We start from the raw sequence: 16,401 nt of genomic DNA, 5'->3' as shown, positions 1-16,401 counted from the left end.
TACCACATCACGGAGGGACGAGCAGAGGGGGGCCGCGTTCCCTTTCACCGGATGCGTGGAATTAATTCCGAAAAATCTCGCAACCCTGGATACTTTTTTCCGCTCTTCCGCTTGGGAAGGAACGGTCTCCGGTTCAGGAGAGCAAGGGGCCGTTCTCTCCAATGCGGAAATCGCGGCTTGGGCAGCTCTGCGCTCCGCGGCAAAGGTTTGTAGCGTATTTATAATTTTCTTCCACGTGACGCCTAACTCTGAACAGAGTTTTGCGTCTTTCCCCTGTGAAACTACTGAGTCCCACAGTAAATCTCCGATCTCCTTCCATTCTGTCTCGCTGAACAAAAGCGAGGGCTGCTGTAACTTTCCTTTCTTTTTAGCCCATTGGGCCAGCTGATTTATATCAGAATCTCTGATCTTTTCGCTCCGTTTCGAGACAATGGACGCTAACAGCTGCGTGGCAGCTATGTAATCGCGTTCTGTGAGTGAATCTATCTGCGCTGCTGCTCTTACTTTTTTTCTGCTGACAGTGGGTGGCACTGTCGCCTTTCTAATCAACTCAATCAGCTGACGCTCCCCAGCCTGCTTCGGAAATTCCGGACTGTAGTTCGTAAGCGACACACACACGTCTTAAATCAAGCGAGGTCTTTTAGCATTTAAGCTAAATAATTTACAGCATCTAAGCTTTATAATCACACAGCATCTAAGCTTTATATTTCAGTAAAATCTAGGGCTCTGTCCCTGTTCGGGCACCACTGTCGTTGAACCCTGGAAAGACTGGGGACTAGAGTAACGTGAGACCAACCAGTATGGTTTCCAGCACGTACTCCGCTTTATTCCGCGAGATGGCCGGTTAAGTACAGAGCGAATAGTTTACAGTTAGCAGGTGCACTGTGATAGGCGGTGAACATACAGAAGTATGTAAGCAATCTAGGGTTAAGGTGGCTACGGAGATCTAGTGCCATTACCTCTATGCTGCGAGTGGCCATACCTTAACACATAACTAGTAGGAGATAAGTTTATCTGCTACTACGTATGCTGAACGTTTTGCAGCCTACTAGACCCAGGCCTGAGGCCTAGTTTGGCCTAGTTTGGAATAGCTCAAATGGTATCCGTGAGCATATCATGCCCACGATACCTGAGAAACTCGGCCACACCTGAACTGCAAGATAAAATCAGGCAAAATAGTTGTTCTTTGTATCATTTATGGCTTATCTGTTAATTAACTTATCCATGTCTCTGATGCCACATGCATTACAAAAGATGTTCTCTCCTCTTGTTTTCAGGTGATGTGATTTGAAGATGCCAACCCCTTGGCAAACGTGCTGCAATAAAAAGACCAGAACTAAGAATGCAAAAGCTGGAATGGACAATATGGCTGAGATGAGTGAAAAAATGCAGATGAAAAAAGAAATCACATTACTAAATGGAGTTTCTTTAATTGTGGGGAACATGATTGGCTCTGGCATATTTGTGTCACCCAGAGGTGTTCTAATGTACAGTGCTTCCTATGGACTCTCGCTGGTCATCTGGGCGCTTGGTGGGCTCTTTTCCCTGTTTGGAGCTTTGTGCTACGTTGAACTGGGGACATCCATCATGAAATCTGGAGGCAGTTATGCCTATATCCTGGAGGCATTTGGGGCCTTTGTGGCCTTCATCAGACTCTGGTCTTCCTTGCTGATTATTGAACCAACGACTCAGGCAGTGATAGCAATCACATTTGCTAACTATATTGTTCAGCCGATTTTCCCCCATTGTGAACCGCCCTATGATGCAGTCAGGCTGATTGCAGCTGCATGTATATGTAAGTAGGGACTGCTAGAAGTTAAAACTGTAATTGTACATGGCCAGAGGAGGTTTTTCTAAATTTCTATTTCTTTGCATTCTGTGAAAATAATTATTACCTATCTAAAACATGTTCTTAGGAACTAATAATCTTTTATTCTGATGTATTGTGTTTGGGGCTGGTATTACTAGAGAGGAGAGGAAGATTACAACAGTTTGGCAGGGAGAAATTGTGACTGTTGATTAGCGATACACGTATGTTTATGGTTCACTGTCCTAACTGGCTGGTAGGACACTGTCACATACACAGATTCATTTATGGAAGTGAAGGCAAGAAGTTCTTTGAGCATGCTAATGCCCTTATATAGCATGATTTCTAATTTTTTTTTATTTTGAGCATTACAAACCCCTTGTTCTTCCTTTCAAAACTGAAGTATAGATTATAGGCAGGTCAAGGAAAGAGAAGCAAAGACCAAAAAGATTTCTAGATAAGAAATAGCCCACTTTGATCCATGCTTGAGAGCACTCTAGGTCACCATGCCGCATTTGTTCTGCTCTCTTCTCCAGCAGCTGGCCTTCATACCTTGTACAAATGCACACCATTACCTTTCCTCATCCATCTCTGTTTTGAATAGTGGGATTGCGAGAGGGAGAAGTTGCCTGTGATGCCATGTGTGTGCTAGAGTGAGAGCAGATGGGCACACAGCTCAGCCCCTGGCTGGACCTGCTGCCAGCCAAGGGACAAACCTGACTGCAGAGTATATGGCAAAAGGAGGAAAGGAAAACAACTGGTTGATCCCACCCACCCTCTGCAACCAACTTCTTTGGTATTTTTGTTAGATTCTGTCAAAACTGGGACTTGAGAGGACTCTGTAAGTAAGTGCTATGCAATCTTCAGACTCAGGGCCAAAATGTGAATCACACAACTTCTAAGCCATGGGCACAGAGTAATTGCATGCTGGCTTGGCTCAATTCGGTATCTTGTCACAGCATGCAAACTATTTTTGTGCAGGAGTTGTCCTTATTCTGTAGCTAAACTAGAACTTAACTCAGCATGAGGAAATCTGTGGTATACAGGATATAAAGAAATACCATTATTTGCATGTGAACAACTTTGTTGAGTTTAATAAAATTTAAATATTATTTAAAAGGAGGAGTTAGTCCTAAAATTCTAAAACCGATGTGTTTTGTCTTACCTACTGTCATGAAAACAGTATTCTTCAGAAAGTCATTGTGTAAATTTTAAACCAGGTATTTCATTTTAATAAATCTGGGTGGTACCGAAGTAGTGAAATTTCATTCAGTTTTACTTATCAAAAGACGAGTGGTATGTGAAAAGATGGGTTTGAAATATGACTGAAGTGGTGTTAAACATCCAGTGCTTCTTTCATGCATATTCTTTTTCTCTGCAGGTTCCTTAACATTTGTTAATTGTGTTAATGTAAAGTGGGGTACCCGTGTACAAGATGTTTTCACATATGCCAAAGTTATGGCTCTTATCTTGGTGATATCTGTTGGCCTTTACAAAATTGGTAAAGGTAAGAATAATTTTCATTTACCTAAATTCTATGAAATGAACCATATATGAGTTTCAAAATCTATGTAGGGAGATCCTTAAGACTTACATATGAAGTGCTGTTTATTCAGGGAAAAAAAAGAGTCTGCCATAGGAAGATCAGACGTATTTTATGGCTTATTAGGCAATAGGAGGTTAATTATTCAGGCCAAGTCCTGTGCTGCTTGGTCTGAATAACAAATAGCAGCTGAATGAACATCACTTTACTGCTGACTAGTCTAAAGTCAGCCTTGGTGTTTGATTCATGCATTACCACCTGTCCTATAACAGGACAGGGAAACAGAAATTGTATTGCTTCTCACAGCTCCCCCCACCACCATTCCCTGCCCACCTCACCCCACCAGCACCACGCCCCAGCCACAGCACCTGCCCAGGGAGATGACCAGAGAGGGAAATCATAGGTGGGATTTTTGGGAGGGCATGTTTGTTCCTAGAAACAGAGGAGAAGTCTGTAACTGTGCCATTCTGTGAGTCACTGTGGGATGGTGTCACTATAAGGCATCACAGGACAGATGAGTCACCTATCAGCAATAAGTGGACTGAACTGAACTCACTAAAAAGCTGGAGAGCAGTTTATTCTGGTGTTACCTCAGAGCTTTGCATATGGCAATAGATTTTATTGATTTGGGCGTCTGGCACAGTGAAATCTCCTCCAGTTCTAGCTCTGCTGCTTAGATTACTGAGGTTTTTACATTTTCATTTCCTTTGAAATTCTTAAATTGTATAGCCATGTTATCTTTATTGAGTTGGAATAAAGGTGGTTTCCCCTCTTCAGTTTAGGAATTATCTTTTTCTCCTGCTAAATTAGCTTATAAAACCTAACAAGCATGTTTATTTTTCCATGTTTGCTGGCCTCCTCCTTTCCTTGGCTGGAGTTGCATCAGCTGTTACACTGTAAAGCTACATTAGACTTTAGGAAAGGTTTTTTGTTTAGCCATTACCTCTGCACATCAGTTGTCACCAGCTGGTTGAAGTCTAAAGAAACCTGGACAACCAAACCCAGTCCTAAGGGCAGAGATGTGAAGATTCAGAGAAGAATTGCTTAAGGGTCACAGTTGCATGAAGGAGTAGTTTCCCTCATAAAACTGCTGCAGTTTTGCAAAAGTGTGATTCTGTGATATCACCTTTGTAGCAGCACTGCCCCAGCTTTCAAATTGCTCCTTCAGAACTGCCTCCTGTCCTGCCCACTGGTGTGCCGTGGGACCCGGGGGCTGCTCCCTCTGCTCCCACATACAGCCCACTCTGCACTGCTCTGTGGGCTCAGGGAGGGTTAAAGCATAGAGGAAACATTGTTATTCGAGAGGCACAGGAAATGCTGAGCTTTTATTGGTAATAAAGGTCTCATCTCTGCTTTGTTTAAGCAGAACTGAGCACTTGAAGACTTGGAGGAGGAATCATGTAGACTTCTGGAGGAAGCTGTGATCAGGTCAATGACCCTTTAAAACTCAGCAGCTGTTGTAATGAACAGAACAGTTATGCTGTTTTAGCCCTGCCATATTCTATCTGATATGCTCGGATACACTTCCTGTGTTAAAAGACTGTAAATATATCTGATTTTAAATATGAGCTGTCTTTAGCAAAAACAACAGCAACAACAACAAAAACTTTTCTTGAAAATTCTGGATTTTTCTTTCTTTTTCTTACAAACAATTTTCTTCAAAGTTGGTGTACATCTCATTGCATCTCCTCTTTGGTTCGAACAATCTCCTGCTCTTCAATGACTGAATGGCTTTCATAGTATCTATAAACTCCTTCGTTGAATTCGTGTTTTCACTTTACAAAAAAGACATCACTTTCTTTCCTAGTTGGGATTTCGGCATGTTTCTGTCTTCCCTTAATACTTAACCCACTTCCATTTTCATTACTTAGTAGACTTTCCTTCTGCAAGCTCAGTAAGGCCTTTGTTCCCCTTTCCAGGATGGCACTGAAGGCATATGCAGTTTCACTAAAATTTTGCCTATTTTGCAGCATTCTATCTTGCAGGCTGTTATTTAAAAGAATGGAGCACAATTTTGAAAGGAAAGATTTTTAATCTCATCTCTTAGTTTTGGGGAACACCATTGTGGGTCAGAGCATCCCACAGAAAACCGTGCCCAAAGGAGGTCCCCCTCTAGTGGCCACTAATTCGTCTGGTGAAAATAAAAGCACAGCTGTTAGGAAGAAATATGAGACAGATTCAGGAACTGAAACTGGGTTTGCCAAGTACCTCATTCTGGCTGACAGGGTACTGCATGCCCTATGTATGGCTCCCTCCTTCAGTAGGGTCAGCAGTAATGTCAGAGGAGGACTCTGAATTCTGGTAAAATTATAAAAGTCACATCCAAATAACAATCATGTGAAAACATTTTGTTTTCTCCCTGTGCAAGTGTAGCTGTCTGAACATCTCACTGAAACGCTCCTGTTTGTTAAGTGAAAATGTAAGTTGTGCACTTTTAGATACAGTAATCAAGCCTGGATGCAGTAGGGTGTTATTTCCTTTTGGTTAGCTGACACTTCAGGTGTACTGCCCTTCTAAGCTGCAGTCCTTGAAATGTAACAGGCAATTGGCACCTGCCATTTGTACAGGGGAAACGGAGAACCTGAGAGCTCCATACGAGGGCTCAGCAACAAACCCAGGGATGATCGCCCTGGCTCTCTACTCTGCCCTCTTCTCCTACTCAGGATGGGACACGCTCAACTATGTCACCGAGGAAATGCAGAATCCTGAGAGGTAAACACGTGCTCTTCCTTTGAATCACTGATAGGTGATGGCAGGATAAGCCACTCTTGTATTTGTTTCTGACTGGAAATTAGTCAAATTATTTTCTCTGCAAAAACCTTATTTTTTTCAAATGAAGGAGTAAGTAGGAGAACTCTTTCTGATTATTGTTCTCATTTATCAGTTGTACACACAATGTATCATTACATCACTGTGTGTACACATCATTAGTGTATCACACTAATGAATCATTTACCTGTCTATATCTGTCTTACATCTTACTCTTCAGACTACAATTTTTAAAGAAGGAGAACAAATCCCTGCTGAAAGCAAGGAAAAGCAAAGGTACATCTAGCCTTCTAAAATTCCCTGCTTCTTTTCAGTTAGGAAGAATTATTTTTCCAAGATGTTTTTTGCCACCAGTAGAGTAAGACTGTGTCAGATTGATGGCTTTTATGATGTGATTTTCAGCATTGCTGTTTATGAGCAAATATCTCCTGTAGGGATGTCAGCCCTGTGGGAGTTGTGTACATGACCCACTCAAGTTGATGTTGTCCATCTCGTCTTGGGACGTGCATAGGTTATGAGTCAGGAAAAAAATGCCACAATCGAGACAATACCTAAGTCTGCATTTAAATGTCATTGTTTGAGTGCTCCCTTAAATTGCTGTGTATAACAGACAGTGTATTAAATTTACATGTATGAATGTTTTAAGGATTTTTTTTAAAAACTTATGACAGACAAGTAAGCAACAAGCTAAGCTTTTTATGGAATTGTTTCACACATGGCTGCATGTTATTTTGTGACCCCATGATTCAAAATCATGCATTACAAGACATGATGGAGGTATCCATTCACAAATGCTTGAATCTGGGAACAATCTTCTGTTTAAGTATTTCTTATTCAAATAACATGAAATAATTTTTCCATTTTCCTTTTGCAGGAACCTACCTCTTTCTATTGCAATTTCAATGCCTATTGTAGCTATTATTTACTTATTGACTAATATAGCATACTATGTAGTGTTGGACATGTCAGCTATCCTCACAAGTGATGCAGTGGCTGTGGTAAGTTGTGGAACATAACCCAAACAAAAGACACTACAGAAAAATTTCAGGTAGCATGCTTGGCAAACAGCTGAATACTGTCATGCTGGAGGCTGCTAGAAATATTTTTTTCATGTAACCGTACCAGTATATTAGAAGGTACATATCAAGAATGTATCCAACAAATACTCTCTTGAAAAATCATCTTGTATACTCTGCAAATCCTGTTCTTAACACTACATCATAGGAAAGATGCTTTTGCCAGGATCAAAGAGCTGTAGAAAGTCAGGGTGGTTGGAGAACCAGGTGTTTTTGTTATCATTGTAATGTACAGTGTGTGATGTTTAATGCTGCACAACCACAGCAATATTTTCAAGGCAGAAGTGTGCACTGATTTTTTTTAAAATCTTATCAGTATTTTTATAAAGAAATAAAATTATTAATTCAAGGATTACTGCAGTTGAGATTTGTCAGAATATTTTAAAGCAAATACATCATCTTCTTTTCCATCACTGAATTAATCTAGGCTTAGATTTTTAAAATATTTTTTAATGCATCTGCCAACTTTATTTTGATGCTGATCAGCTTTTGCAAATTCTAATTTCCTAAGTCATTACTGGGTGTCATAAAAAAGTATGGGCTATGACACTACATTTGGGATGATGTATTTTCATGAGAGTTTCTCAGAATTATCCATATACCTAACATAGTGGGCCTGACCATTATTGTTTTTCTGTTGCAGACATTTGGAGGTGAAACCCTCAGTCATGCCAAGTGGATAATTCCTATAGCAGTGGCCATGTCTTGCTATAGTGGCTTAAACTCATCAATTATTGCAGCATCTCGGTATGAAGTATAAGAGTTATTTTAAATAATTGAAAAGGAATCATTAATCTGCATTCTTTACTACTGTTTGGTAATTTTTGCCATGTCAAGTCATTCATTTGTGATGGAGGTGTTGTTACAATCAGACTTCTTCTCATGATCAGCACCATTTGATAAACTAAAGCCACTTGAGAAGAGAGCAGCACTTACAACAGAGTAATAAAAGAATTATTTTTTTTGCTTTGTCAGGAAGCAAAAAGCTATTCCTGTGGCTGAGTTTACTTAGTCTTTTTTAGGCTTTTCTATGTTGGAGCCAGGGAAGGACACCTGCCTGTCAGTCTGAGCTTGATTCACGTCAAGTGCTTCACACCAGTCCCTGCTCTCCTGTTCAATGTAAGTGACAGCCCATGCCTGGCTGGGCCAGCTGGGGCTCAGGTAGAACCTCTCTGCTCTGCCCTGGGCTTCTCACAGGCTTCTCCTGCCCTGGACACATCTGCCAATGCCCACAGCTTCTAAAACTCATTGTGGGGGTGGGGGTGGTGTTATTTGGTCTGACAGAGGGTTTTTTTCAGTGGAAAGAGAATAGCTTCATTGATGTTCATATGCTCTCCAAACAATCTGAGTGAGAGCTGCAATAGCATTGCTGAGAAAACAGAATGGCTCAATATGCAGTGGTATAGACAGGAGCTGTTTAAGTCTTCAATGCGAGCTTCTAGAGTGTCACTGCAGGAGAACGTGTCAGGAACATCTCTCTGACCCTCCCCTAGGCTGATGTTCTACAACTGTACTTATAATAGGAGTGGAAAAGCTCTTAAAATTAATTTTCTGCTATTGGATGCCTATAGCCTTGTTGACTTTTTTTCTGCTGCCACTATACAAATGAGATCTTGTGACACAAAATTGTGGAACCGTAAGTTATATAATTAATGGAAATTAGTTTCATAAATAATCCATGTATTTGAGCATGCGTTTTATTTGGTGTCTGCCATTGCCCTGTGTTACACATCATTTATGAATAGATTATCATACTTATCCTGTTTGATATCAAATAATTTACTAAAAATTAAAATCTTATTTTGAAGACTCTTCTCACAGGGATTCTGTTTGCACTACTGAGATGATTTGTACTCTCTTAATATACCACCATTCACATTTTTCATGTGGAAGTGGAAGTTTTTTCTGCTCATCTGTTAAAATAGACATTGAATTCCTGGTGGTTTAGGTCTTTCAATGCAGGCACACCTGCAGGGCACAGAATTTATTCTAATGGTCTCAATTTGTGGGTGGACTGGGTCCTTTCAAGGACATGTTATCCCAAGCCCATACAAATAGGTTGGAAACAGGCCAGTTTATAATTTTACTGTCGTTGTTTTCACATTAAAAAATCTTTGTTTTTATTATCTCTAGGGCTTAATGACTTTGCTTTACCTCCTTGTGGAAGATGTTTTTCTCCTTATTAACTACTACTGCTTCAACTACTGGCTCTTTGTGGGTCTATCTATTGCAGGACTAATATATTTGAGATATACTCAGCCACACAGACCACGGCCTGTTAAAGTAAGTAAAATAGACAGAAAGAAAGCTCTAAAAGCCAGCTAATGCATGTGTTTATATGATCTTTAATATCATAACCATAACAGTACCAGTTATGTTATAGATTTATTAGCCATATAAATTCTTTCAAAATACAAAACAAAGGAGCAAAACCCATTAGAGTCCATCAGAACATCTGCTCTGGTAGTTTTGCTGTGAGATTGAAATGATATATACCATCTATTCTTCTTTCATTCGGACTTATAATTTTTGTTTTGAAACTAATAAGGAATAAATAAATTTCTGGGGTTTTTAGCCCATCCTGGAAGAACGGCAGACCTCAGTAGAGCTGGTGATGGAGGCTCCAGAGAGGTTAACACTGATCAAACCTACATGATTTAACAAACACATTAAAATCCCTCCAAAGCCCATAAATGTCCACAATTCTGCCCACACAGAAGTTAGTGTAAGTAATCAAATATATTTTGAATGTTCTCTGCCACTGCATAGTGGGTCATAGACAGTAAAATGCAATTTGATGATTGACTTAGAAGAGCATTTGACTATCAGTTAGACTAGGGAGACTGCACAGAAACAAAGTGTGCCTAAAACCTGTTTCTAGTTTTAATCCAGTGATTGTCCAGGAAGTAAGGATGGAAACACACAGCAGGCACACAAAACCATCCATTGGCTTCTGTGAGTTGGCTCCATGACCTGCATTTTGGTTCTGCAGTGATGCAGTAAAAATCAAGACAATTATAAATTAATGCCTCCCCAAACATTTCTTCTTTGTTAATCTCTCTTCCTAAACTCCTGCATCATTTTTACAAACACATTTTCTTTCCATTTAAGTGTAACATCCTGATTAATTTTTTAAAAGTTTCAAACGAAGGCATAAAATATCCTAAGCACCTCCTGCTAGAAACCTTCCCAATTTTCCACAGCAGACCCAATTTTCCTGAAGCATGTTCACACTCAATTTCCAAACTTTTCCACAAAATATGTGGAAGATGAAGATTAAATCTTGCTTTATTGGCAGTTTTGCTTCTGACTCTGCTAAGGATTACAGTCAGATTATACAAAATGACTGTTTAATTCCTGTCAGCATTTGCCAGCTTAGTCAACAACACAACTCCACATACACCATTTCCTTGTCTGAAATGTAGCAGTTGGTTTTGATCAACTTACTTTTTAACCTTTATAAGGAAAAAGAAGTATTTGTACCGGTAAACTCTCACCAGTTTCAGCTGGTATTCAAATGTCAACTCCTGGACCCCTGAGAAGGCTCTCTCCTGGAGACAGTAAAAAAAAAAAATATTAGTGAAAAAATAATTCATTTTATGAGATCTTCATAGAATCATAAAGTGTTAAGGTCTGGAATGGATCTTCAAGATCACCTAGTCCTAACCATCCCTGCCACAGGCAGAGACAATTTCCACCCGACCAGGTTTCTCAAGGATTCATCCAACCCAGCCCTGAACTACTGAACTACTGCCAGAGTTGGGGCATCCACAACCTCCCTGGGCAACTTGTTCCAGTGTCTCACCACTTTCACACTAGAGAATTCCTTCCTAATACCTAACCTAAATTTCCCCTCTTTCAGTTTGTACCCATTAATCCTTGTCCTATCACTACAGTTCCTGACAAAGAATCCCTCTCCAGCTTCCCTGTAGGCCCCCTTAAGACACTGGAAGGTTGCTATGAGGTGTCCATGCAACCTTTTCTTCTCTCGGCTGAACAGCCCCAACCTTCCCAACCTGCTGTCGTAGGGAAGGTGCTCCAGTCTTCTAATCAGCTTTGTGGCCCAACTTTCCTTATTTCTCATATGATCTTTTTTAAATGACCACACAAAATGGTTGTAAATCATTTCACTAGATCTACAGCATCAGATGGTAGTTGAAGGTCTAGTGAGCTAGTTCGCAACCAAAACCAGACGTAAAAATTCAGAACTGAAGTTGGAGAGAAAGCTACCCATTACTTAAAGTACTTCTTTCAAAGGTTGATCTTTTACTAATTGTAAAGGAACTGAGTTTATGCAGGCCTGAAAAAAAATACAATAGTCAGATGCTCAGATGTGTACTAAATAAGATGCTCTCAGCAGTGTACACAGAAGCTAACAAATTATGCTGCATGTAAGCAGTCAAAAGATTCAGTACATTTATTATTGACATGTCTAACCTTAATCTGCAAAGCCTGAATTTTTACAATAGAATATTTGTTACATCTTTCAACAAATGCTGTATTTTTTTTTTATTTTGTCTTCACAGCTTAGCCTCTTCTTCCCTATAGTATATTGTTTGTGTTCCCTGTTCCTGGTTATAGTGCCTCTCTACAGTGATACAATCAATTCCCTTATTGGCGTTGGTATTGCCCTCTCAGGCATTCCTGCATATTATTTGGGAGTCTATCTGCCAGCTGAAAAACGACCTAAATGTCTGCTTTGGCTCTCTGGTAAGCAACATCCTGTCTCAGTCACCACGTCAAAACCTTGGTCAGAAGAAGCAGAGAATAATTTTTCTTAAAATCCTTTTTTTTTAATGACATTTATCTGTGCTTTGGTATGTGGCATGTCTGAGATCATCTGCATTCTCACATGGTCCTGAAAACAAAACCATGCTTGCCTGTTCAAAACAGTCCAATATGTGGATGTCATGTGGTCATCTCATATTTGTGGTGCTGAACAATTTCAGTATGTTGGCTCAATAAAAGCCATGTAGGCTTGTCAATACTAAACCTAAGCTTTTTAATACCTTGGAAGGCAGAAATACCAGAACATCTTTGCTTCACTTTCCATCCAAGGAATGGAATGATCCAAATCAGAGGAGTCCAGAGATTTTCAGACAGAAACAATGAAATAATTAATTATTGGCTTGAAGGTTAGTTGCCAGTCCTCAAATTCAGGCAGTTTTGAAAAGCAGATCTTTAATATTTTTATTTATTATGCTTTGAATTCAGCTATCAATTCAATGAAAATGTTGATGAAAATCTGACTAAACAAGAATTTCAGTTTAATTACTGTCTTCTTTTGCCTTTAGCTATTTATAGCATATGCTTAATTCTAATGATTAAGGTGTTGCAAGGTTTTCCTGATATCTGTGCAGTATTTTCAAATCCTCAAAATCCAGATGTATTTTTGAGATATATTATAAATTTCTCTCCCACATTTTTGCCAGTACAGCTACAACAACGAAGTATGTTCAGATGCTCTTCTACTGTGCTCTGTCAGACCTGGACATAGACGTGGAACCCACAGCAGCTAAGAATAAATAGAGTTGCCTCAACATTGAAAATTGTGCCTTGACATCTCCTGTCTGGAACAGTTTTCATCATCTGAAGCTCTTCCCATATGTTCAGTCATAGAAGAGTACTAACCACTGTACTGTGCATTGGTTTCATGTCAGTGAAGTTGTGATGGGTTTATAAAATACTCTGTTTTACAGGATTTCTTTTTAAAATTCTGTTTGTTTATAGTCAGTTATCATGTGACATTTTGAAACTATAAAGCACTTAATGAACAAATGTTTATTAGTGGATAAGTGCTAAATCTTAAATGCAAAAGAAGAGTAAAAAATATTAGATCAGGTCTTTGCAAGATTCAAAGTCTGAGTTTGAAAGTAGAAACAACAGTAGTTTTCTAAAAATGTAACTAAATTCTTAGCCAAAGCAAAAAAAAAAAAAAAATTCTTGCTGGTACTCATTTTGAGTCTTAATATTAGTGTTACATTATTCTAATGCATAATTCGTGGCATACGTAGTTTACTAAAAGCAGAAAACCAAAGAGTTTGGTCATTTAACTTCTGTGAGAAATTCTCATTTGATGAATGTCCACATAAATTACTCTTTTATAGAAAAGATATTTCCAACAAAAAAATGATACCATTGTTCAGAAGTATTTTTAGTTTCCAGAACAGTCTGTCATGGAGGACTTAAGTCACTGAGTCCCATTCCAGCTAGTGGATATTCAGGGAAAACACTTCACCTTCTCAGACTGTCCTTTAGTTGCCTAAAAGTATCAAAAGTGTGGTCCCATGAATCATACTGATTTTTTCCACAGTTGAACTTATTTAAAAATTCACAAGGAAAAATTAAAAATTGATGTTTTTCAAAGTTCCTTGAGTCCTGCCTAACCCCAGAAACCTCACCAGTTTCTGCTATTAAAATAACCTTCAGGTCTTCTACTGAGCACACAGAGAGCCTCCAGATAGGTCCTCACACCACAGGTGCCTGTTCCACAATGCTCAGCACAGACACGTGTACTGGACAAGTGCACCCATCAGTGAGTGCCATGAAAGAATATGGCAATTAAGAACTGGGATGTTCTCTTGATCATTAACTCTTTCAGTGTGGCACACAGGAATCTGCAACTAATCCTACTTCTTAGTCTCCTGAAATGGAAAAGACAATAACTGTAAAGAAAAAAAAAAAAAAAAAGAAGCCACCAGCCTTGCAACCTAGACCTTAAAATGCTTCAGCTCTAATATGGTTTGTTGAAATGCAGTACCATTTGTGATCTTGTTGGCAAGTCATACTTCCTTTCTGGTTTTATATTTAAATGTAACATACATTGTTTCTAATTTGAATTTCACCATTCCTCTTCAATTAGCCTTGACTAAGGTAATTTAATCTTATACAAGTCCTTGTAGCTTCCAGAATTGTGTGTTATTGATGTCTGCTCAGAGAAAGAGCAATGCAACAGGCAATTTTTACTATTTAAGCCTCTCTTTACTCCCTCCCCACACTGCAAGGTCATTTGGAGGATTGTAGTTTCATGCATCTAGGGTGTAATTTAGTTTGCCCAGCTCAGAGCATCCCCACACACTCTTCACACACAGCACACGTGTCTGTTACAGAATAGCACCACTGTGATCCTGCCTGTGATTGTACAGTAATTCTGCATTTTCGCCTCATCTCTTACAAAGCACTGGTTAGTGACAGAGCTGTGGTCCCAGACTGTATCAGGGCACAGAGTAAAAACCCTCCAATCTGGCACCAAACTCAACAGCACCAAAGCTGACTGTCTTTGCCCCCATAGAGGTCAAAGTCATGCTTGGTACTGAGCCATGTGTCCTACCAAGACAGACTGTACCATCCTCTGAAGTTTTTCAATGCAGGACCGAAGTTTCTAAATTATTTGGGACACTTGAGGTGACATCTCAGGTGGTAACAGCAGGCATTACAGAGTTAAAACAAGAATTCCAACCTATAACAAGAACATTTCCAAACAAAAATCTGAGCTGAGAAACTTCTTTAGTTGTCTGTTCTTTGCCTTTTTGTGGTTTTTGTTTTTTGGGGTGGTTTTTTGGTTTTTTGGGGTTTTTTTTGTTTTGTTTTGTGTTTTGTTTTTTGTTTTTGTTTTTTGTTTTTGTTTTTTGTTTGTTTGTTTGTTTTGTTTTGTTGGGTTTTTTTGTTTGCTTGTTTTTTGTTTTTTGTTTTTTTTGGTGGATCTGTTTATTTGTTCTGGCTGCAAAGGTGCTGATAACACACCAGTGTTTTGGCTACTGCTGAGCAGTGCTGGCACAGCATCAGCGCTGTCTCCCTGACATTCCACTGCCAAGCAGAGGGCTGGGAAGAGCCTGGGAGGGGTCACATCTGGGATAGGTGACCCAGGTTAACCAAAGGGATTTTCCATACCATATGACATCAGCTTAGCCATAAAAGTTTAGAAAAGTAGGAGGAAGGTGGAGCATGTGTTAATTTGAAAGTTTGCCTTCTGGAGAAATCACTATTTGTGCTGAAGCCACACTTCCCAGGATTGGGACACTGGGACATGTGGTTGGACATTGCTTGCTGATGGAAAGTAGAGAATAATTTTTTTTCCCCTCTTTGTTTGGGGACACACAAACTTTTGCTTTTGCTGTAGTAAACTGCTTTATCTCAACTTACAAGTTGTTTTCCATCCTATTTTCTCTTCTCTGTCCCACTGAGAAGGGGGAGTAATGGAGCAGCTTTGTGGGCACTGGGCATCCAACAAAGGTCAACTCAGCACAGCCTTTTCTGGGCATGATGCACAAACCTTAATTTTCTTTCAGGACAGAAGAAAAGTAATAGTCAGATACAAGGTTTTAAATGTAAATTAAACTACTGAAATTCTCTGGACATTGGAATCTAAGAAATGTTAATGTGATTGTTGATTTTTCACTCCTTACAAATGTAAGTTATTGTCAAATATCTAAAGCAAGTCATAGATGTTGAAAGCATTTAAAACAAATAAACATTTGATTCCTGGCAAATGCTATAGCTGTGTGGCTTTAAAGCAGAAAAATATTACTGTTAGATAAATTTACTCTGCTTTACATCTCACCAGTTGAGTTGCCAGGAGAAAAGTTAGACTAACTCTTCTTTATGTTTTCTATAAATCAATTTTAAAAAGCATTTATGAAAGGAAAAATTTCTAGTTGCTCTCAGATGGGACATAAAGCAATTCAAGCACTTTCGTGCCCTAGGACTTGATATTTCTTCTTCTACATTATTCACAGATGCTCAATTACATAGCAAGACAATAAACCATTTCACTTTTTCGGAGACAGTCTTAGGCTACATATCTCTTATTTAAGTATCAAAATATTAGGAGAGAGCTGTTTAAAATCTATTTTGCCAGCTGGCTTCTCTCTGGTGGATGTGGACAACACTGAAATCCTCTGGAAGAAGGGACAAGAAACAGCCCACATGCAGAGGTGGGGAAGAACCTTCCAGGAGCAAAAGCTGGGGCGACACAGTATGAGGGGGATAATATTAGCTCTTATTTAGGAATTAAGAAAATACAGGATTCTTGCTTTTTATAAAAAGTCACAGTTCTTTAAATAAAAAGAAGAGGCTTGGCAGCAGATGCCATTTCTGTGTCAGCAAAGGAAAACAGAAGCTGCTGTTGATAGAGGAAACACTGACAGCCATAGCAGGTCTGAAGATAGCTGGGCTTTGCCTGAAGAGGCCTGTTGTGTATTCCCTGG

The 16,401-nt window shown here is 39.4% G+C and overlaps 1 protein-coding gene across 6 annotated transcripts in view; it reads left to right on the top strand.

The window, feature by feature from the left end:
- LOC134547496 (Y+L amino acid transporter 2-like) overlaps positions 1 to 15,684 on the top strand; it is a 28,333-nt gene extending 12,649 nt beyond the window's left edge. For 5 of the 6 annotated variants that reach the window (XM_063391549.1, XM_063391540.1, XM_063391557.1 and 2 more), the window contains 9 exons: positions 1,278 to 1,795; positions 3,189 to 3,314; positions 5,918 to 6,062; positions 6,994 to 7,117; positions 7,839 to 7,942; positions 8,218 to 8,314; positions 9,329 to 9,478; positions 11,722 to 11,905; positions 12,633 to 15,684. In XM_063391549.1, the coding sequence (XP_063247619.1) occupies positions 1,294 to 1,795; positions 3,189 to 3,314; positions 5,918 to 6,062; positions 6,994 to 7,117; positions 7,839 to 7,942; positions 8,218 to 8,314; positions 9,329 to 9,478; positions 11,722 to 11,905; positions 12,633 to 12,724 (1,524 nt within the window). In that variant the 5' untranslated portion in view covers positions 1,278 to 1,293 and the 3' untranslated portion in view covers positions 12,725 to 15,684. Of the gene's footprint in view, positions 1 to 1,277; positions 1,796 to 3,188; positions 3,315 to 5,917; positions 6,063 to 6,993; positions 7,118 to 7,838; positions 7,943 to 8,217; positions 8,315 to 9,328; positions 9,479 to 11,721; positions 11,906 to 12,627 lie in introns of all 6 variants that reach the window. The other variant, XM_063391571.1, reaches the window with a different exon arrangement.
- The last annotated feature ends 717 nt before the right edge of the window (positions 15,685 to 16,401 follow it).

This window comes from Prinia subflava, chromosome 1, assembly GCF_021018805.1.
Source record: "Prinia subflava isolate CZ2003 ecotype Zambia chromosome 1, Cam_Psub_1.2, whole genome shotgun sequence".
Taxonomy (NCBI): domain Eukaryota; kingdom Metazoa; phylum Chordata; class Aves; order Passeriformes; family Cisticolidae; genus Prinia; species Prinia subflava.
This window is presented reverse-complemented; position numbering and strand designations above follow the sequence as displayed.